This window comes from Pongo pygmaeus, chromosome 12 (assembly GCF_028885625.2).
Source record: "Pongo pygmaeus isolate AG05252 chromosome 12, NHGRI_mPonPyg2-v2.0_pri, whole genome shotgun sequence".
NCBI classification, from domain to species: Eukaryota; Metazoa; Chordata; class Mammalia; order Primates; family Hominidae; genus Pongo; species Pongo pygmaeus.
This window is the reverse complement of record NC_072385.2, coordinates 130,902,622-130,924,842: the sequence shown is the minus strand read 5'-3', so window position 1 is coordinate 130,924,842 and position 22,221 is coordinate 130,902,622. Positions and strand designations below refer to the sequence as shown.

General features: G+C 50.9%; 1 protein-coding gene across 3 annotated transcripts in view; it reads right to left on the bottom strand.

The window, feature by feature from the left end:
- Window positions 1-394: 394 nt before the first annotated feature.
- The window catches only part of EIPR1 (EARP complex and GARP complex interacting protein 1), a 192,774-nt gene continuing 170,947 nt past the window's right edge, over window positions 395-22,221 (bottom strand). For all 3 annotated transcript variants that reach the window (XM_054476590.2, XM_054476591.2, XM_063649006.1), the window contains 4 exons: window positions 8,029-8,165; window positions 5,232-5,399; window positions 3,648-3,815; window positions 395-934 (listed from right to left, as the gene is read on the bottom strand). In XM_054476590.2, coding sequence (XP_054332565.1) covers window positions 760-934; window positions 3,648-3,815; window positions 5,232-5,399; window positions 8,029-8,165 — 648 coding nt within the window. In that variant the 3' untranslated portion in view covers window positions 395-759. The remainder of the gene's footprint in view (window positions 935-3,647; window positions 3,816-5,231; window positions 5,400-8,028; window positions 8,166-22,221) is intronic.

Genomic DNA, 22,221 nt, shown 5'->3' with positions numbered 1-22,221 from the left:
TGAGACTCGGGAGCCCAACCCCAAGCTCCCAGGTGAGGGAGGACGGCACCTCCAAGGCCACCAGTGCATGCGCGTGGGGAGGGGGCCCTGCCTGGCTCACAAGGTGGGCAGGACACAGCACAGGATGGGCTGCAGAGACCAGGGGAGGCCCAGGGCGGGCAGAGCCTGCGTCTACGGCAGTGAAAATGCATCACACCAGCTCAGCCCAGGGCGCGAGCCGGGTGCCCACCACTGCCGCAGCCAGCATGGCTCCCGGGAGTTCCATGCTAGGGCGCCATAGAGAGCACACGTCTGTCCATCTGCATTTTCCCTGGGTCAGGAAAGAGAAAATGGACAAAGACCCAGGAGATGGGGTCACAGGGCAGGGCTCCTGAAAGAATGAGCCGAGCACCTGTGCAGTGTGGATTTATTTTATTTCATTTTTTACTCTCAAGAGAAAGAAGAGTTACTATTGCAGGAACAGATATTTTTTTTAAAAAGTGAAACTCCTAACACCCTTAAAACAGAAAACGTTGTTATTCACATAACAATGTGGGGCTCTGTCTCTGCCGACAGGAGCTGGGTTCGGACATTAGCTGTGCTGTCAACAACAGCCCCATTCACCCCATTCATAAATGCTGCTGCTACAGGAATGGAACAGCGGCTATCCCAGAGAGGGATCCACCTGGAAAACAAGTCACCTCCAAAGAGCTGCGACTGTTTGAGAATCTGCCAAGAGGAAAACCACCCAATGGGACCTGGATAACCCAGGCCTGGGAGTCACAGCAGGATGTGGTACTTCAGGGCCCTGGGCACCCTATTGATCACGAGCCTCCCGTCATAGCTCAGGGAGGCAAACAGCCATGGGTCGGCCGAGGACCAGTCCACAGCGTAGACGCTGTCCTCGTGCTCCTCGTAGGTGGCGATGACGTTGTCCTGCAGGGGCTCCTTGCTCCTGCAATGCAACAGAGACAGACGTGAGCGCGGCAGCTCCGGCGGGGCGGGCAGGAGAGGGACGGGGAGGACGCGAGCGCTGCCGTCGGGAGACATGGGAGGTACCGGGGCCTCAGCTTTCTCCGCTGTGGGATGGGAAGAATTAGAGGAGCCCACACTGAGGACAGTGGGGTGGTCCCTGCAGAAGCCCAGAAACCCTCACTCTCACTGTGAGAAGTGGGCATTTCTCAAAAGGTTTATGGAAATCGGCGACATTGGCACGTGGTGTCTTGGTTTCTTCTGTCCTTGGCACCCGGGTGCCTGGGGTGATATTTTGTCAGAGGTCTTCCAAGGGCTTCCTTTGCTCAGGAGAAAGACTGGGGGAAGCAGTCACCATGTCTGGGTAACGCAGGATGTAAAAGCCCCTATTGCTTGAGCAGAAAGGACCCTGGGAAGCAGCGGGTCCAGCTCCTGGCTGTGTAGGGGTCAGAGGCTAGGACACGAGGGGCCCTGCTAGGATGGGAGTGGGGCTGGGCTGAGGATCCCCCCCATGACACCAAGAGGAAGATGCCCCTGGCCCAGTGGGAGCAGCAGAGGCGTGACCTGCCTGGCCTCACCCAGGGTGTTTCCCACCTCGCGTCCCTTGACTGTGAGTTACCCTCGCTGGGAGCCCTGACCAGGGGATCCTCACACAAGAAGCACCACTTCCTCAGCACACAGCGTGCACATGGGGAGGGGGCCCTGCCCAGCTCACAGCGGCCACTTTCCGGCAGACACAGGCTTCTCTGGCACTTTCCTTCCCATTTCACAAAAAAATTCCCACTTAATTTGTGTACCGCATTCTAACTGCTTTTGCATTTCTTTGTAGGAAAATGCTACACCCCCCAGCAGGATGGACCCTCCAGAACTCGCACAGTCTCTGGGAAGTTGGCTTCCCACAAAGTGGACCTGCCAGTGATCAACTGCTGTTGTGTGACAAATGCCAGGTGCAAATCCTCAGGGGGAATAATGGTTTCCTGAATGCAGCAGGACATCAGGACTGAGGGATGCCCTAAGAAGTCTGCGTAGCCCCGACCACCTCCTCCCTTCCTACGTTGCTCCCATGACACCGCCGCCCGGAGGACAACGCCAGCAGTCTTCTGACCAACGGGCCCATCGGGCTCCTCCCCTAACACGGACAGACATGGTGAGGAAGTGCAGACTCCCTGGGCCACTGGCAGAGAGGACGGTAAAGGAAGCCAGGCCCACAGGCACCGAGAGACCATTGGGCAGACGCTACCATGCGTGTGCTTAAATACTATTCTATGGCAGACTGAGTTTCTAAGGATTGAACAGAAAAACAACAGAGTCTGGCTCATGCCTGTAATCCTAGCACTTTGGGAGGCTGAAGTGGGCAGATCACTTGAGCTCAGGAGTTTGAGACCAGCTTGGGCAAAATGGCAAAACTCTGTCTCTACAAAAAATTAGCACACATGGTGCCATGGGCCTGTTGTCCCAGCTAACTGGGAGGCTGAGGTGAGAGGATCACCTGAGCCCAGGAGGTCAAGGCTGCCAGTGAGCCATGATCGTGCCACTGCACACCAGCTTGGGTGACGGAGTGAGACCCTGTCTCAAAAACAAAACAAAGCCAATAGAGTCAAGAGACAAACAGATGGGCCCATGCCCACTGCAGAAAGGGTCCAAAGACAGAGACAATCAGATGGCCCCATCGCCACTGCAGAAAGGGTCCAAAGACAAACAGATGGGCCCATCGCCACTGCAGAAAGGGTCCGAAGACAGAAGTCTTCTCACAGAGGAATTTTAGACCAAGCTCAGGTGGGTAGGGGAAGAATTCAGACAAAAAACAGTGCAAAGGATCCCAAAACACAGTGACAGACCCCATCGTATCTAAGGGCTCTGTCCAACTTCACAGGGTTTTATTCCAGAACCTCCTTCCTCTGGAACCTGGGGCAAGAATCTCTGCGGTTGCATCTGAATCGCGCCTAGTCACCCCCCAGGAAGCAGCTGCCACTTGTGAAGGTGGACTGCTCAAGGACACAGGGGCCCTGGCACTGCACCGCTGACCAGAGGCGGGCATGAAGAGGGTGCCCTTAGCGATCTCCCATCTCACCTAGAATCGGAAATCAAAGTGCACAGGGAAAAGCTTTAGGAAAATCCAGAACCGTGATGGTGTGACTAGAAAACACCCATCATGGTTGACCACATTTTGTAGAGTATCTAGAAGTGAAGTAGGACCTGGGTTTGACACTGGGAAGGTTGGCCTGGAGTCTCCGCCCTGTTACCAGCCAGTGGAAGGCCTGTGAGCTGATGGCCAACAACCTGACCCCACCATGCTCGAATCCACGCCAGTGAAGACACTGACTGTGATGCATCTCTTACAGGGAGTGCTGTGAGGATTGGGATATATTCATTCTATTATTATTCATGCTCAAGTTTGAAGACCAGTGACAGTCTTTTAAATCTTACAGATGGCATTCAATAAGAATACAAACACAAATATAGAGAGATCTATGTTAAAATTGCACCTAACCCTAACCTACCTGCAGTGCCTCCCACCTGGGCTGCTAATGACGGCACCCCTGGAACTGTGGGTCCCCACAGCTGCAGTGGGGAAGTAGAGGGTCCCCCAAACGCACTCCTGGAAGCTTTCTACATACACAGCCTGGCTCGGGAGATGGCTGTGGGGACAGGAGGCTCTGGTACAGCGTGAGCCACTCTGGGGTGTGTGCCCTTACTTCTCTTCGGAACGGTGGTCCTCCTGGTCACTGATGTCATCGTCGTCCACCAAGTGGCCGAAGGGCTCCGATGAGATGGACACCATGTTGGAAAGGATGACTCTGCTGTCACTGCTGCCAGTGAGGACCAGCTGGTCGTGAGAATGGTTGTAGCGGACGTTCCACACCCTGCAAAGGGAAAGGCAGCTGCTGAAATGACCCGTCACCCACAGGCAACACCAACAACGCACCACACCGGCTCTGAGGGCCCCACTAGGCTGGGGCTCACGTTAGGCACTGCCAGGCAATCAGCCCCCAGTCACAGGGCCTGACATAAGGCAGTTTTCCGCTGAGACTGGGTTTACTGTAGGTTTCTCCTAAGTCCCAAGAGACAGACAGGGAAGACTAAATGTTGGCTGAAACCTGCAGGAGGAGAAGGCTTATCACTCAACATTTCAGACAAGCTTTCTAAAATTCTAAGAAAAAAAAAAAATACTGCCCCAGAAGCAACATGTGGATTAGCGATATCCTGTAATATCAAACAAGCCTCACGGCATCTTCCTAGTTGGCAGTGACTGTGGGTCCTGAGACCAGGGCATGGTGGCCTCCTGGGGCAGAAGGGGTGTCATTGGTTTTGGCTACTGGGATCAGCTTTCTTTCTGGCGCGGGTCGTAGAGCCTGGGAGCTTCTGCCTCCCAGTCGTGCTGAGGCCAAAACAAGCTCCAGGGCCCAGGTGGCAGACAGTGCCGGGCCCTTGACGCTAGGAGGTGCACCCAGCATGGCCAGGGGCACAGGGAGGCCCAGCCACTCAGACCACAGGAAATTCCAGCAAGTCACTGAATTTATCAGAACTGTGCACTAGCAATCCGGGGTTTTAACATACAGCTTCAGATAAGTAATTCAAACGATACAGAGATGCAGGCCATAGGGAGTGAATGCTCCTCTTTGACTTGGGGAGGATTCCTGATGAGATTTTGGCTCTTACTCTTTCAGACATTTCCTCCACATACCTGTGTCACTCACACTTGTGTACACCCATGTGTGCACACGTTTTATTTGCATAAAAATGGATTCATGCTATACATGCCATTGCACAACTTGATCTTTTTACTTACTTAGCAAAAAGTACCCAGCACATGAAAAACATTCAAATAATATGTTAGGGAGAATGAGTGACCTCAGAGATCTTCCCACAGCCACATAGAGATGCTCCACATTCTCCTGACAGCTGCATCATCTCCGCTGCACGGATGTCACCTAATTTACTTAACCAGTCCCCTAGTGATGGACATTTGGGTGGTTTCCAGGTTTCCGGCATTACAAACAATGCTGCGTGAACATCTGTGCACATTTATTTTTGCATACTTGAACCAGCACTGTTTCAAGAGAAAACAGAATTTAATGTTTTTCTTCTTTTCCTACGTTTATAAATCACAAACATTCAGATTTGGAATTAGTGTTTCTTTAGGAAAAATAAAACTGGGTTGATTGAATGATTCACAGCAGCACAAACTAAGCTGGTTTGTGTCTTTCCCAATGGTAAAGTAATTAGCAAAATCAATTGCGTAATCCCCTCTTCCCTGAAGCAGCCAGGAGCGGCCCTACCAGTGGGAGTGCTCCTCCAGGGTCTTCACGGGTTCGGTGACATTTCGGGTGTCCCAGAACTTCACCTTACAGTCATCTCCGCAGCTGGCCAAGTAGTACTGCTTATTGGGATTAAAGTCAAGGTCCCGCACCAGCTGTCCGTGGGCATTCTCTATGCAGTAGATCTGGCTGAGGGAGAAGGAAGAACAGCAAAGGAAAACAGTAAATGGATTATGAAAAGCCACTGAGTGCTGCGGGCACACGCTGGTTTCCCGGGACCCTGTCTAATCCCCCGGCCCAGGGTGCTCTCGTCCCCTCGGCGTTCCTGCCCTGCAGGAAGAGGCTGGTGCCAGCTCCTCCATCCCAGCAACCCTGTGCGGTCACACCACGCTCATCTCTCCAGGAGCGTATCTGTGACCCTCGGGAGAGCTGTGGAAGGAATTTTGCTTTGCAGCTGTCAGAAATGTGACTTGGTATCTTGAGAATGAAAGCATGCCAGAGGGGCTGCAACAGCCACGGGGACACTGAGCCAGACATTTGGACAGGATGCCTGACACATTTCTGGAAGGACACAGTGAAGAAGGAAAAGACAAAGACAGGGAACTGAGATAGAATATAGTGTTGGGAAATTTTATATATATACGTAAGTACATACACATACAACACAAAATATCTATCTATATATAGATCTATATATATATATATACAGACAGAGAGAGAGAGAAAGCGGGGAGCAGTGGGGAAAACCATGAAAGCAGGAAGGACCATGCCAGCTGGGCTTGCCATTCCACTGTCCACACCAGCTCCAGGTCCAACACTGCTGGTGGCCAGTGCAACCCACTCGCTCCAGGGTGGGAGAAGGGGACTGTTTGAAATTAGTCACACGGCTGTTCACAGTGTGTGCATTCTCACACTCACGTGTGCATCTGTGTGCACGCCCACACAGGTATGTACACACACACACACACATCCATGCCTAAGAGGGCAGACACGCACACACGCACTCACACACCTCACTTTGCCCTGGATCCTATGGTCCTTGGCTGCTCCTCGCAGGGTCTGAAGTCATAATATCCTACCTATGGCCCTGATGTCATGAACCCCAGAGGGCAGGTCATCTGGTGAGGCTGGACAGTGGCTTGGAACAAAAGGTTGCACCCGGGGGAGCAAAGAACCCATGGCCTGGTGCTGCCCAGCGGCTCCTGCCTGCACGGCCTCCCCAGCACTGCCGTGGGCGGGACTGAAATCACTCCTGCATCATTTACCTTCCTCACCGCAGGCCTCAATGGGGCTGATGAGCAATGGGAAACTTCTGTGCCTTGTAATTTGCTTCACTTATCTGAAGACCATCATTGTTCTCTGCTCTCCAAGGTAGATGAACTCAATTCCTTTCATCTTTTTCTCTCACATTAGAACTCCCGGCCCTAAACCACTTTCAAATCTTCTGGTTTTTATATCCTGCACCTTTTCAATATCTTAATATTTCTTCCCTAAAATATAATACCTAAACCTTTAAATATTTCAAGGGAAACAGGCAAAGGTAGAAAATTAAAAACCTGGCAGATTCCCGGGGAATTGGATGGACAGTCGCACATGCACGATGTATTAACTAAAGGTTACTGCATGCTCCATTGCCAGTAACTGTCACACAAAAGCACCATACCACCTAAAAAAGCACCAAAGGCATCCTGGCTCCATGCATACCAAAGCTGTTTGCAAAAGGAGAAATGACAGTCAATGAGAAGGCGCCAGGACCCTCTGTGCTGCGCTGGCACATCCTCACCACAGACACAACACGGGCAAAATGAGGCCACTGCCAGATGTCGCCCATCAAAGCCACGGGCATCTTTTTGTTTATTTGTTTGGTCTGTAACGTCAGTCTTTGAGTTTCTTGTTTTCAGATACTGAAATTCTTCACATCCTTCAAAAAACCATGCAGACAAAGGACACGATGACCACAGGACATGGAGAAATGGATTTCAGCAGGACGTTCATCACGGGCTGAGTCTGTGGTTTCCAGCTTCTGATCAGGAAACCAAACAAGCCCTCTGCACGGACATGCACAAGGGAGGAAGTGGATTGATTCTTTATTAGCCCCTGAGTTTTCAGAGGGGCCTTGGAACTAAACCTAAAGTTGTGCCCCCACCCTGGAATCAACACGAGTTATTGCATGACATCCGTCTTTTCAGCTCGGTGATAAATTATGGTGTGCTGAGGGGATAAACTGTATCTTAAAAAAGCTTGTGTGGGCTTCTGTTGCCACGGCAACAGACGTGCTACCATCACTCCTTTGCCTATCAAAATCACAACTGGAACGGAAAACTCGCTCTTATTTGTTCCATTAGAGCTGCTGGCTGTTGTGTATAATTACTTAAATGACAAAATATGATTGCCCTATAGGTGTGTCTCCAGAAGTCACAGCTATGGTCAAGGACGACCCCAGGAGAGACTTAACCTGGGGACTGCAGCTGTCAGCCTGCAGCGGCTCATCAGAGACGGGCACCCTGTGGTCCCCATCTTGCTCAGTGTTACAAAAGCCCCAATTCCTAGTTTTCAGCATAAACCACCACTAATGCAAAGATATCAATATGGAACATTAAACAGCCACCGAGGTGCACCAGTTCCACGGCAGTGGATGTGCTAGCTTAATTTGGGGTGAAGAAACAAGATGAAGATTTATGATTTCCTACAAAAATGAGATGAAGACAAACCATGCGCCCCCAAATGCATGTGGCTCACGATCAGCTCCACCATCATCCCGGTTCTGCTCAGTGAGGGAGGAGAGGAAGCGGGGCCTGCACCCAGTGGGCTCACTGACCTCATGCTCCGGGTGTCCCAGCCACGGAGGGTGGTGTCGTTCGCTGTGGCCACCTGGGTGCAGTTATGATGTGGGCTCCACCGTCCTGAGGTGAACTTCAGCTGTCCCTTCCCTTCCAGGGACGCTGAGCTGGCCAGCTGGGAGTGTCATGATGTTTTCCAAAGGAAGAAAAGAAGAAGAAGAATATGAAGTCTGTTCAGAAAATGCGAGAGGATATCCTATACTCAAGGATATTATTGAAAATAATTACTGAGAATAATTAGGAAGCTCTGTCTTTGTTTCCTTTCCTTAAATGGCAAAAATGAACCTTACTTGGGGAAATCTATAAAACTGAGCACAGCAAAAAATAGAAAGCATATTAATAGGCCTCTATTAAAGAGCATTTGCTTGCAAGTATGTGATTAGAGATAATCAACTCGAACTTGAAGGAAAACAATACAAAATAACTCAAACATCTGGTTTTCCCCAAAGAAAGCAACAAAACAAGTCAGGTCCACCTGACCGGTTCTGGAATAACAAAGGGACAAACACACTCACTCGGTCAGATGCTGTCTCCAGTGCACGCCCTCTTCCCTCCCTCCATCTCGAGGCCCACACGGCCTTCGCCTGGCATTTAATCAGACCGCCACAAGCCAGTGAGCTGACCACGAAGGCCTCAGCAAGGCCCTCTGGGGCTGGTGTTAGGGCTAAAACCTCCTCCTGCCTAAAAGAGGGTGGGGCCCAGTTGTGAGCCTGCAAGAAGATCCCCAGCTCATTTCTCTGCTCGCCTAGGATTTCATGCACAAAGGCTGAGCATGTTGGCTGCATCGTTATTTCAATTTGGGGTTTGAATTTCAACGTACAGGATGACTGTTAAAGGTAGGAAGGGTCCAGGTCTGCCTCAGGGTCTTCTGTCACACCTGCCCCCAAGTCCTCCTGAGGGACACAGTTCCCACCACTAATTCCATTAACTTTCAAACCAGCTGTGCTCTTCAGAGCCCTCTGAGAGGAGCCTGAGGCAGGTGGCTGGTGAGGCGGGCCTGGCCAGGCCGAGGGCAGGTCCAAACAAACTGCTAGACAGGCCGTGATAGGCCCAATGACCGAGCTGGTGCTGGAGTTTATTCACTATCTCACAAGATTTACCGAGGAGCTTTGCTGGGCAGGGGCAGGTTGGGTACCCAGGCTCGGGGTGAACAAGGCCTGGAGGTCCCTACAGAGTGATTGCCCACTGCATAGACAGGCGGGGGCTCTGCCTGGGAACTACCACTCAGAACAGAAAGACAGGCGGTTCCCAGTGAGAAATAGGGCACTGTCTAAGCCACGGGTAAAGGGCTTTCCGGAAAGAGCGCACCGGCTGCAGATGCTCCTTGTGTCTCCCAGCAAGAGGCCTCCCAACTTCAGAGGTGGCCACTGGGAGGCGTGAGCTACAAGACCTGGTGTCCCCCGAGTCCTATGCAAATGGGCTGTGAGAGAGACTGAGAACTCAAAACAGTCCTGGTCAGAAGCCGAGAAGGACGGTCATCAGTGAGAGATGCAGACGCTGTGCTCAGTCAGGGAGAAGAGGCCTCGGGCCCAGGAAGAGCCACATCTTCACCTCCCACTCCTAAAGCCTGCTCTGATGCTTAGGAAAAGTTTTTGGAAACTGAAAGCCACCATCCTTGCAGAGCCTTGTTATCGGGGGAACCCACCCCCGATAATTCAACGTAGGTTCTTTTCTATTTACCCTAAGTGTCGGTGGGTCTGAGAAGTAAAAGGAAAGAGTACAAAAGAGAAATTTTAAAGCTGGGTGTCCAGGGGAGACATCACATGTCGGCAGGTTCCGTGATGCCCCCTGAGCCGTAAAACCAGTAAGTTTTTATTAGCAATTTTCAAAGGGGAGGGAGTGCACGAATAGGGTGTGGCTCACAGGGATCACATGCTTCAAGGGCGATGAAAGATCACAAGGCAGAAGGGCAGGGCGAAACTGGAATCACTAATGAACTTCTGTGTCCCACTGTGCACACACTGTCATTGATAACCATCTTAACAGGGTTCAAGAGCAGAGAACCCGCCTGACTAGAATTCACCAGGCTGGAATTTCCTAATCCTAGCAAGCCCGGGGGCACTGCAGGAGGCCAGGGCGTGTTTCATCCCTTATCTGTAACTGCATAAGGCAGACATCCCCACAGCGGCCATTTTAGAGGCCCCCCGGGAATGCATTCTTTTCCCGGGCTGTTAATTATTAATATTCCTTACTGGGGAAAGAATTCAGTGATATTTATCTTATCCGTTTTGGTAATAAGAGAAATATGGCTCTGTTCCACCCGGATCCCAGGCAGCCAGACTTTAAGATTATCTCCCTTGTTCCCTGAAAATCACTGTTATCCTGTTCTTAAGGTGCCCAGATTTTGTATTGTTCAAACGCACATGCTTTACGAACAATTTGTGCAGTTAATGCAATCATCACGGGGTCCTGAGGCAACATACATCCTCAGCTTACAAAGATGACGGGATTAAGAGATTAAAGTAAAGATAGGCATAGGAAATTATAAGACCATTGATTGGGGAAGTGATAAATGCCCAGGAAATAAATCCTCACAATTTATGTTCTTCTGTCATGGCTTCAGCAGGTCCCTCTGTTCAGGGTCCCCTGACTTCCTGCAACACCTTGTGGTGGTGAGCAGAAGTGAAGAGAAGGTGGGGACACAAGAGACCCACTGGGGGACAGGGTACCCATGACTCCATATCTGGGCAGAAGCGAGGAGGTTGTGTCTGCATCTGAGCAGCTATGGGGGCGTGTCCACATCTGGGCAGAGGTGACGGGGTGTGTCTGCATCTGGGCAGAGGTGACGGGGTGTGTCTGCATCTGGGCAGAGGTGACATGGGTTTGTCTGCATCTGGGCACACATGGGAGGGGCGTGTCCACATCTGGGCAGAGGTGACAGGGCTGTGTCCACATCTGGGCAGAGGTGACAGGGGTGTATGCATCTGGGCAGAGGTGACATGGGTGTGTCTGCATCTGGGCAGAGGTGACGGGGTGTGTCTGCATCTGGGCAGAGGTGACATGGGTGTGTCTGCATCTGGGCACACATGGGAGGGGCGTGTCCACATCTGGGCAGAGGTGACAGGGCTGTGTCCACATCTGGGCAGAGGTGACAGGGGTGTATGCATCTGGGCAGAGGTGACATGGGTGTGTCTGCATCTGGGCACACATAGGGGTGTGTGTCCACATCTGGGCAGAGGTGACAGGGGTGTGTCTGCATCTGGGCAGAGGTGACAGGGGTGTGTCTGCATCTGGGCAGGCATGGGGAGGTGTGTCTACATCTGGGCACACATGGGGGGGGTGTCCACATCTGGGCACGCATGGGGGGGTGTGTCCACATCCAGGCAGAGGTGACAGGGGTGTGTCTGCATCTGGGCACGCATGGGGGGGTATGTATCCACATCTGGGTACAGGCAAGGGGGTTAGGGCTGGGGTGGCACCTGGGGCCTCACTGAGAGCCGGGAGAAGAATAGCCACGGTGATGGTCAGAGGAGCTCTCTAGGAATCGCTTGGACAGGGGCACCGGCAGGCTGGGTGTGGCCGAGGAGTGGACCTGTCCGCTCCCTCCCAGACCTAAGCAGATGGCTGCCGATGGGCTCCTTCTTTTGTTTATGGAGAGCCTCCTGTGTGCCCCCGGCCCAGCTCCCCTGTGCCCAGGTCCCTGCCCACCCTGGCCCACCACTTTCATCCCCACAACCAAGTGACTTTCAGGAAGTCCAAGGATGTCTCCTTAGGAAAAGCTCGGGGCTTTTGTTTTACAATATCACTGGTAAACTATCTGCTCTACTGTTGTATGTGCCAAGGGTGACTTACTGATCCTCTCTCCACAGTAAGCTGAAGGGCTATTTCTGTTCCATGCAGGAAATGTTAATTGCATTCCTGCTGTGTGGGGACACCTGGCAGGCATGCGTCCCATACACGGACCAAGCAGGAAAACGCCAGGAGTATACAGAGGAGGAGGTGGGAGCAGCCGCCACATGTGTGGCCTCGGGAAGCCTGTGCAGAACTGAAAGGTGGACACAGGGGCGGGGCAGGGAGGGTGGCAGGGGCAGGCACCAGAATGCGCAAGCACGTGTGAGCATGGCAGGGTTAAGCTTGAGTCATGAACACCAGGCCAAGGCATCTGTAGTGAGTCTGGTCAGCTCACCAAGGCAGCCGGCACAGCACCAGGCAGAACAGTGGGGACAGGGCTGGAACCAAGCACTGAACCTGATGAGGACAGCCAGGGTCCAGGCCAGCTGTCAGCAGGACAGAGTGACCGAACCAGAAAGGCTGGGCAGGTCTCGGGCTATGGGCAGGGAGGTGGGCCAGGGCCTGGGTACTCCGCATGGTGACGGCAGCATGTGCAGCAGCTCGGACGCCGGACTCGAACTAGCGCTAGCAAAGGGAAATTGAACCTGAGGAGGCTGGGGTGTCTCAGGACCAAGAGATGGGAACTACTTTGGGCTGTGGGGCTGCCAAGCCCCAGGCACGTGCTCCCACCCTGAGCTGGGCCCCTCTCTCCACACCTGCTCCATTTCTCTTTCTCTCACTCCGGCCTGGCTCCCATATGTCCACAGGGCGGGAGGCAAAGGCGCCGGGAACACCAGGGCCTGACATCCCCCTGACCAAGCACCCAAAGATGAGCCAACCCTTAGACCTCACCCCAAATTCCTGGAGAAGGAGATAGACTGGCACAGCCAGGCCAGGCACTCGCCAGGAACAATCAACCATGGCGGAGGGGGGGATGTTAACAAAAGAGGGGAGTGCTCTGCACATAAAATCAGAGGCGCCTCTCACCTTCCTATTTCACTCCATCAGATTTTACAGCATCTCTTCCTTCTCATTACCTTTGCGGCAAGGGTGCAGCTTTTCCAGCTGGTGTGGGAGGCAGGCTCCCAGATACACTCAGCATGGACCCAGACACAGAGCAGGGGCATAGGCACTGCAGGGAGGGAGGGCATGGCTCCCACAGCAAGCTCCAAGGAACCATGTAGTGTGCAGGGTGACACATAGGAGCCAAAGAGAGGGTCCCCCTCGCAAAGCTACCGAAGAAGAAAACACAGCTGGAAAATTCACGACCCTAAATGTAAGCCACAAGAAAACCTTTAGTAAAAGCCAATTTGGGAGTACGTCAAAATAAATGTTGCCAACAGCAATGATGGAATACAGTTTCCTAAAGAGAAGAATTGGTAGCAACATTACGTCAAAAACTAGAAATGATTTGAGTGTACACATTATTTCAGAAACACAGGGTGAGCTAATTTTTGGCTTTAACTTTGGCAACTTACAGTTAGTTAGGTTCAATGTCTTTTTATTTTATTTTATTTTTTATTATTTATTATTTTTTGAGAGGGAGTCTCACTCTGCCACCCAGGCTGGAGTGCAGTGGCGCGATCTCAGCTCACTGCAAGCTCCGCCTCCCGGGTTGACGCCATTCTCCTGTCTCAGCCTCCCAAGTAGCTGGGACTACAGGCACCCGCCACCACGCCCAGCTAATTTTTTGTATTTTTAGTAGAGACAGGGTTTCACCGTGTTAGCCAGGATGGTCTCGATCTCCTGACCTCGTGATCTGCCTGCCTCAGCCGCCCAAAGTGCTGGGATTACAGGTGTGAGCCACCACGCCCGGCCTAGGTTCAATGTCTTAACTTCCACATGGACAATATGAATGAAGAAATACTTTTGTAGTATTCCCTTTAGGTAAACAAAAAAAAGTCAAGTGAAATTTTTTACAGGTACTATTTCAGTTTTCTGAAGACCTACTTATCAGGTTAATGATTATCCACTGATGACAATGAATACAGTAAAAAAGACCAATTAGCAGATATAATGAAGGCTGGATATTGTTTCTAACTAATCGATATTGTGTTCCAGTTAACTTTCTACTAACTACATGGGTTCATTATGAAACTCTTTAGAAGACAGAAACGCAAGATCACATCTTTAGAAGGCAATGCAAATTCGGCAGAGTGACCTGGACAAGTTCTTGATGACTCGTGTGTGCGAAACACCACAGGGCCATTCCAGAAGGAGACGGCCCAAAATCTTGAGCCGAGCAATGCAAGCTGAGCCCCCAACAGAGCTCTTCTGCCATCCCAAGCTCTTGCACTTCAACTTCTAACTCCATAAGTGCTCCTTGCAGAAGTTCAGTCAGCAAAATGGAGCACCGCTTGCATCCAAAACCCACAGGATAAAACACGTCCTAGCCTTCAGCTTACGGACTCGTCTAGATTTCTGAAAGAGTAAGTTAATTAATTAAGCCATCAACCAACTACCAATTAGCCTTGCAACTGATCAACAAGTATTTATTGAGCAAGCTCCTCAGCCGTGCCGAGTGCCATGACAGCAGATGTGGTTTTTGTTCTCACACTTGGTGTCTGGCTGCAGAGGTAAATGTGTGCAACGAAAATAAATCACTCAACAAATACAACTTGTTATCAGTTACTCAATGCCAGGCCCTGTGCTGAGCATTTATGTTCATTTCCTAGTGAAATTGTCACAAGTCACATAATGTAGATGTTAATATCCCCATTTGACAGATGAGAAAACTGAGGCTTGGAGCAATTAAATAATTGTACAATGTTTGTTTTAAAAGCTAGCTAACAAGTGACAAAGCCAGGGTAAATGATAATAACGTATGTTGAGAGGGATTTCAAATAAAGTAGAACTCATCCAGGTTAGAGTAACCAGGGAAAGCTTTCATGAGGCTTAGGAACTGAGATGGGCTTTACAGACTGAATAGAACCTAAATCAGTGAAACACAGGAGTGAGCCATTCCTGGCAAAAACAAAAGCCTCACCAAGGTAGAGAGATACGTAACATAAATAAACCTGATTGAAGGGGAACCATGTGCCGGTAGTCAGCGACAAAACAGACCAGGCCAGGAGGCCGGGACAGCACAGCACTGAGTTGGGCAGGAGAGCCTGCAGTCGGGGCGCCTCCTCCAGCTGGAGGGTAGATATAAAAAGCAGAGCTGGCAGAGGTGAAGCTGTGACATGAGGAGGCTGAAAACCAGGGAAGCTGGAGGCAGAAGAGGCCCATGGTCCGCAGCGTCTGGGATGGCCCTCAGACTTGGTGGCCTATGGAGTCCCCGCCCCAGAGCAGCTGGCCTCTAACCAGCACAGCAGGGCAGGGTCCCTCGGCGGATTAGATGAGAAGAGATCTGGGCTTCATCTTGCTGGCTGGGATGAGGCAAGCTCCACACTGTGGGGCCACATGGCCAGGAGCTAAGGACGGCCTCCGGCCAACAGCTAGAGGAATCGAGGCCCTCAGTCCAGCGGCCTAAAAGGAGCCACATCCGACCAGCAGCAAGCCCAGCACCACTGACCCTGAGACCACAGCCTCGTGCGAGGGAGGCTTCAAGCAAAGGACCCAGCTGAGGTGTGCTTGAATTCCAGGTTATCCACACAAAAGCTGAGGTCACACATGTGGGCCGTGCTGAGCACTTCGAGGTCATCTGTTCCAGCAACAGACAACTAACACGAGGCACTGACCAGAGGTGATGGGGAGACACCCCCAGATAAGGGGAGACCCTGACGGATCTCAGCAGCTCAGAGGCGGGCTCTGGCCCCCCTTACTCCACAGCTGGGAAAACTAGAACCCAGGGAGAGTGGGTGAGCTGCCTGTGGCCACAGCCAGCTGGAGGCAGAAACAGGATCTGTCACCTGACTCCACTCCATTGGTCATGCTAACGCCTGTACTCCCAGGCCCTGAAAACTTCATGCTCACAGGTGCAGAAAAGTCTGGAAGGTAAATTTTAATAAAAGCCTGAAAGATATTTCACCATCAATTTCTGAGGGTCTACTCAGGGCAGACAGTACAGTGTAAGTTGTAAGGTTAATCAATCACATTTTTTGGTTTCCTGGGGACACGGAGACAGAACTCAGCAAGAACTCCACAGGGCGCGATGCATGCGGTAATCTGTTTTCCGGCATTAAAGAAGAATATTCAGTGCTTCCCGGTCCAAAAGGAATGATTAAAGGCGCCCACAAAACTTTCAAGGGAGATGTTACTAATGCCAGAATGTGAACAAAAGAATACACCTCCTAACGAGCAAAATGACGTGCCTGGCATCGTCTTTAGCAGTTCATGTGGAGCATATCTAAGAAGAGTCTCAGCAGAAGATTTTGAGAGACAAGAAGCTGTATTTCCTGCCATCAAGAGCCACAGAGCTGACAAGGGTGGCTTGATTTGGAGGACAGGAAAACCACAGAGAGCACAGCACTGCGCTCACAGCAGACCCTACTACATGCAGGCCATGCTCACAGCAGACCCTACTACATGCAGGCGCACTCACAGCAGACCCTACTATGTGTAGGCCGCACTTACTGTAGACCCTACTACATGTAGACCATGCTCACAGCAGACCCTACTACGTGTAGGACTGTGCTCCCAGCAGACCCTACTACTTGCAGGCCGCACTCACAGCAGACCCTACCACATGCACGCTGACCAATACCAAGGAAAATGGAGGGCCAGCAGAGGGAAGCACGCACCACCCTCTCACCTTGGACACAGAACAGCGGGGTGAAGAAACAGCAAGGCTGTGGTGTCTAGGGTGCAGGACGCATGAAGCACCTGATGCAGGCGTGTCCCAGGTTGTGCACCCTGGGCTGCATGGCAGGCGGGAGGGGCTGGCTTACAAAACGGCCATGACCACCCCACCCTGAGCCCATTCCCATCCCATCCTCAGGGACTGACACTGCTCTGAGCTGAGCAGGAGGAAACTGTTCTCACCAATGACTAGTTTAGACATGACTTGCCATCATGTCTGACAATTGGACAGAGGCACCTCTAAGAAAGGCCTTCCTTACAGAGATGCAGATAAATCTGCTTTCTCTGCGCTGGAACTGTGGGAGTCTGCATGCGATGGCTGGAGCTGCTGCAGCTGCCTTGCAGTCATGAAGGCAGAAAGCAGTCACATGTGGATATGGCAGAGTGGAAAGATGCAAAGCAGCTGAGGCCTTGATGCTGTGGAGACACTGAATCGCTTTATTTCCTAGCTTCTTTTTATAGCAGATAATAACGATTCCTCATTGTTTAAGTCATTCCCTGTGTCCTGCAGCCAAATACATCCTAACTGTTGCACCTCTAATGCCCATTTGAGAATGCCAATGACACCTAAGGAAACTTCCCTTCCCTATCTCTGGTTGGGAATTCCAGTCCCAGCTTTGAACATGAATACCCCGAGCTTGAATCCCAGCTTACTCCTGCCGAGTAAGCCATCATCGGCAGGTTACTTAGTCTCTTTGAGGCTTGGCTCCAGCTCCTATAACTCACGCACAACATGACGATATTAAAGGACCCACCCTGCAGGGTTATAAGGATTAAAGGAGATAATACAGGTCAAATGTCCAGGCAGTGCCTAGCACGTGGCAGGCATCTTAAACATGTTTTCCTTCATCTTTACTATGACTCAAAAAACAGCACCTTGGAACATTCAGAAGAGCTCTGAGCGGTCTTTATGTGGAGTGAACACTGACGCTGCCTTCTGGAGCACTATGGTCTGATGGAGGCGACGGAAATGAAATCTGCTGCAGTCCCTGAGGCCCAGCGCCACCTTCAGGATGCAGAAGAAAAATAAAAGGAAGAGGATCTTGGGAGGGCTGGGCTCTCCTGGTGGGACACTTGGGCTCTCCTGGCGGGACACCCAGGCTCTTGTGGCAGGACACCCAGGCTCTCGTGGTGGGATACCTGGCTGCCAGGGCTCCTGTTTTCAGATGGCAGGAGCTGGTAGTACCAGGGGTCAGAGAAAGGGTAGAGGTGAGTCCTGCCAGGGTCACACGGCAGGTGGGCCCTTGGCCCCGAGGGAGACTCTGCACACCCAGCTTGAATGGGACACAGAGCCTCCGCAGGCTGCAGGCTTCCACACACCATCGAGGGCACCATCCCCCGGGGAGACGAAGTCTGAGGTGCACAGAGCTGACCCCCATGAGGGTCTGCAATGTGGCCTCCTGGAATAGTAGAGCCTTCCCCTATTAGAAAATGTACACAGGGCATCAGCTGTCCCCATTAGGTGACAGGATGTGCTGTTTTAAACTTATTTTTAGTTTATTTCTAAAAGGATTCTATTTGTAGGAAGAATAGAACTAAAAGGGTTTTTTCACTCCTCCTTTGCTACACAAAAATCTAAACTCTGTTTCTGGAGAAAAACTGTGTGTCTTAAACCCCAAAATGCAGATTTGACCTTAGTTTTACACACTCAAAATTGGAAAGGCCATGAGTACAGATCTGAATTTTTTTTACCAAGATAGACTAAACTATAAGAAATATTTCTGCAACCCCAGTTAGACATTAGTGATCTGTTGGAGAGGTGGGTCTAATTAGAAGCAATTCTTGGGAGAAGGAAAAAGTTCTTTTAAAAAGAATAATGAGGGCAGAAAACACTGGGAGCAGCGCATCACGAAAGCACGCCGGATCCCTCATGTCTGAACTGTAATGATCACTCGCTGGCTTTGGGGAAAGTCATTTAATTATGAAGGAGACACAGACTGCTTTCTGGGACCTCAAGTTCTGTCTTCCCTCTGCATGAAGCTCTTCTTGGTGACCCTCCTATTGGGTAACCTTCACCCACGGCCCAATGTTGGAGATCATGTATTACAGCTGCTCCGTCCGCATCCATGTACCCACGCACCCATCCACGCGTCCACCCATCGGCTGTCCATCTACCTGACAGGCACGCACTAAGTGCTTGCTGTGAGGAACGCTGCTCTCCTGTAACCTGTAATTCCACTGTTAAATTGATGCTTGGTCAGGCCAAGGAACATGTCCCAGGTCACACTGTTAAGGAGTGGCAGGAAAGGGACCTGGTTTTGCAGGCTGCACTGCCGCCCCAGCTGCAGGAGAACTCACTGCCTCTGGGCCTCCCTCAGCTCAGGTTGTCCTGTACTCTGTGCACCTTCCCACTGACCCATGCCTGTCCCAGCTATTCCAGCAAAACTTGAAATCTTATATTAAATGCATCATCTAGATACTGCAGGCCCTATAACCGCATGGCACATTACAAAAGGCAGAGGCTCTGTGTCAGCCACCAAAGCTCCAGCAGCATGTCACAGTTCAGGTGGCCCTCAGACATGGCAGGTACTCAGAACAGGGTGCTGATGGGGAGCCTGTGCCGAAGCTCCCCAGGGTGAGCAGCTCCTCTTTCTTAAAGACACCTGGTTCTAAAAATATATAATTTGTTTTGTATTACCAGAAAGAAGTCTTTTAAGAGCTTGGGAAACAGACGCTCAGTTGCTAGATACCAGCACCTAGCCACTTTTGTTTTTTAATGACTTTTATTCAAAATCTGAGTGGAAGACTAGTAAGAAAATGCTAGTGAGCTCCAATATTTACAAAATCAAACTATACATGTAGTTTTATGATATTAAAACTATGCAACTTGGTAAATTATACTATGATAATTATACTATGATATTAAAATATGCAACTTAGTAAATCACTGACTACATATTTTCTTAAAGATAATGGCTTTTTCAAAACAAATATCCAAAACATAAATTTCACTGGCCATTGTCTGAAACCCCTGGCTATAAAGCTGACATTTATTTTAATGATGCAGTCTCTGCTTAAAATATTTTAGAATGTCTTTTTACGAGTCTCACACAGAAATCAGTTTTCATGTGGTTTTAACCTGTTTTCCACTAATCAGCTTTTATAAAGCTTGCTGACCTATTTTATTTACCAGATTTTGTTCCAATTAACTTTTTCCAAAAATCAAATTCATGCTCATAGGACAAAATGTTACTGATCATTCAAGATACTCAAATAAGAACAAGTTATGTGAGAACCTCACAGGCCTGAAGGAGGACAGGAGAGGTCTGGGCAGGCAGGAACCGCCATGAGCACCTCTGCGCCTGGGTGGGACTCACTCACAGGGCATCAGACCTGACCCGCAGCCCCAAATCTGGCACTCAGACCACGCCACCTTCAGAAACTTCCTCTGCTTCCGTCAGCTTTCCTCTTCTCATCTGTCAGTTGGGAGGGGGCCCAACTATATGATGACGAGCTCTGTGTCTTTGATTAAAAGGACTACTTAAAAATGGTGAGAAATGACCATTTGTTGGGAAACGTCCTCATTACCCTCTCCAAAGTGAGCTCACTGAGTATCTGTTTAATGAATTTGGTCATGGCATTCTGGTATGCTTGGAGCATGGCTGACTTCTTGCAGTCATAACTCAACCCCAATTCCCCCAGGAGACACTCGCCAGGTCCTCCTTCCGTGAGTGAGGCCCGTGGCGGGTCCTCCTTCCGTGAGTGAGGCCCGTGGCGGGTCCTCCTTCCGTGAGTGAGGCCCGTGGCGGGTCCTCCTTCCGTGAGTGAGGCCCATGGCGAATCCTTGCATGAGTGAGGCTCGTGGCAGGTGCAGGTGTCTGGGGCCATCCCTGCTCCCCGACTCCCGTGTTCCTCTTCCCCACAAGGCCTCCAGCCTGGGAATGACGGCACACACAGGGTCCGTGCACGCTCATTCAGAATGTTCAGATTCTTCCCCCTAATTGGACAAGGGAAGAGCTCTCATATTATCAAGGTCTCCAGAAGCAGGAACAATAGTGGAGGTGGGTGACCGGCACCGTCTTTTCCGGGACGCCTGCTGGCGGTAAGGCAGGGTGTACACCTGTTCCGTGTTTCTCTCACTAAGCACAACGAAAGTCTGGACGCTACACATACAACAGTGGGTGATTTTAAAGTTGGAGAGAGACGGCAGGCCCACGCGGCGCATGAGGAGACACGCGGTGGGGCTCCCTGGGGTCTCCTTCTGCCTCATTCACTCCAGACCTGGAGCTGAAGAAGCTGGCAGCCAGGAAACACCACCAAGTAAGGCCCCAGAAGAGCCCACTGAAAGCCACGTTTTCAAAAAGGGGCAGCCGAATAGGACACAAAACCTCTAGACAGAAACCACGTACTCCAGACAAGCAGCCCAGAAAAAAACATGTCCTCGCTGCCCCCTACAACAGAGAAGCCCAGACTCTGTGTCCCCCGCATGGTAAGGGTGCGTGGAAGGAGGCCCAGGCACCTTGTGCATCTTAACCAAAGTGGACCCTGACGTCACTGTCAAACGCACAGCGATCATCCCCCTCAGGAGAAAGCAGGAGACAATCTTCAGCATCCAAGTCATCTCAGCTCTCAGCCCTGGGACAAGGGACAAAGCATAAAAGGAAAGACTGACAAACTGAACTTCATCGACATGGAGAACCTTCCAGACAATGGAACATTACTCAGTGATAAAAAGAAGTGTGCTTTCAAGCCATGAAAAGACCTGGAGAAACCTTGACTGCTTATTACTAAGGGACAGAAACCAATCTAAAAACCATCCATACTGTATGGATCCAACTCTGTGACATCCTGGAAAAGGCAAAACAATGGAGATGGTGAAAAGATGGGGCTTGCAAAGGGCTTGGAGGGAGAGCATGAGGAAAGAATCATCGTTGGGGCACAGAGGATTTTTAGGGCCGTGAAACAATTCTGTGTGACACCACGGTGGAGGACAGGTGTCAGGACACATTTGTCCAAACCCACAGAACGTCCAGCACCAAGAGGGAGCCCGAATGTCAACGAGGGGCTCTGGGTGACGGTGACGTGCCCGAGTGGGTTCATCAGTGATAACAAAGGTCCCATGCCAGCAGGGGACATGCTGAGAGTGAGGGAGGCTGTGGGAAATCTCTGTATCATCCACTCAATTTTACCATGAACTTCAAACTGTTCTAAAAGAAAAAAAAAAGAGAAACTTTGCTCTGAAAAAGACCCTACTAAAAAGAGGAAAAGAAAAGTGACAGAATAGGAAAGAGCATTGCCAGCCACCTCCACGTTTCAGGAGCAGAGACTTAAAACGCGAAGGGAACAACTCATCATTCAGGATGAACGCACCTGTCCCACCCACATCTGTTTGTCCAGAACTCAGTCCCACGGCCACACCAGGCTGCAGAGAGGCTGTAGAGTGAGGCTTGTCCTGGTCTGTGTTGCCACAGAGGATGGGGGACAGACATTGGGACAAGGAGCTGTCCCTGAACACCCCCACGACAATCACAGCCACACGCAGGGATGAGCACACTTGGTTTCTAGACAAGAAAGCAACGTCCGCAGGTGAGTCGAGAAGGTCCGGGTGCTGCTGTCCCATTCTCCATGTCCAGGTCTTCTCACTGTTTACCTTACACTTCTTTTTTTTTTTTTTTTTTTTTTTTTGAGACGGAGTCTTGCTCTGTCGCCAGGCTGGAGTA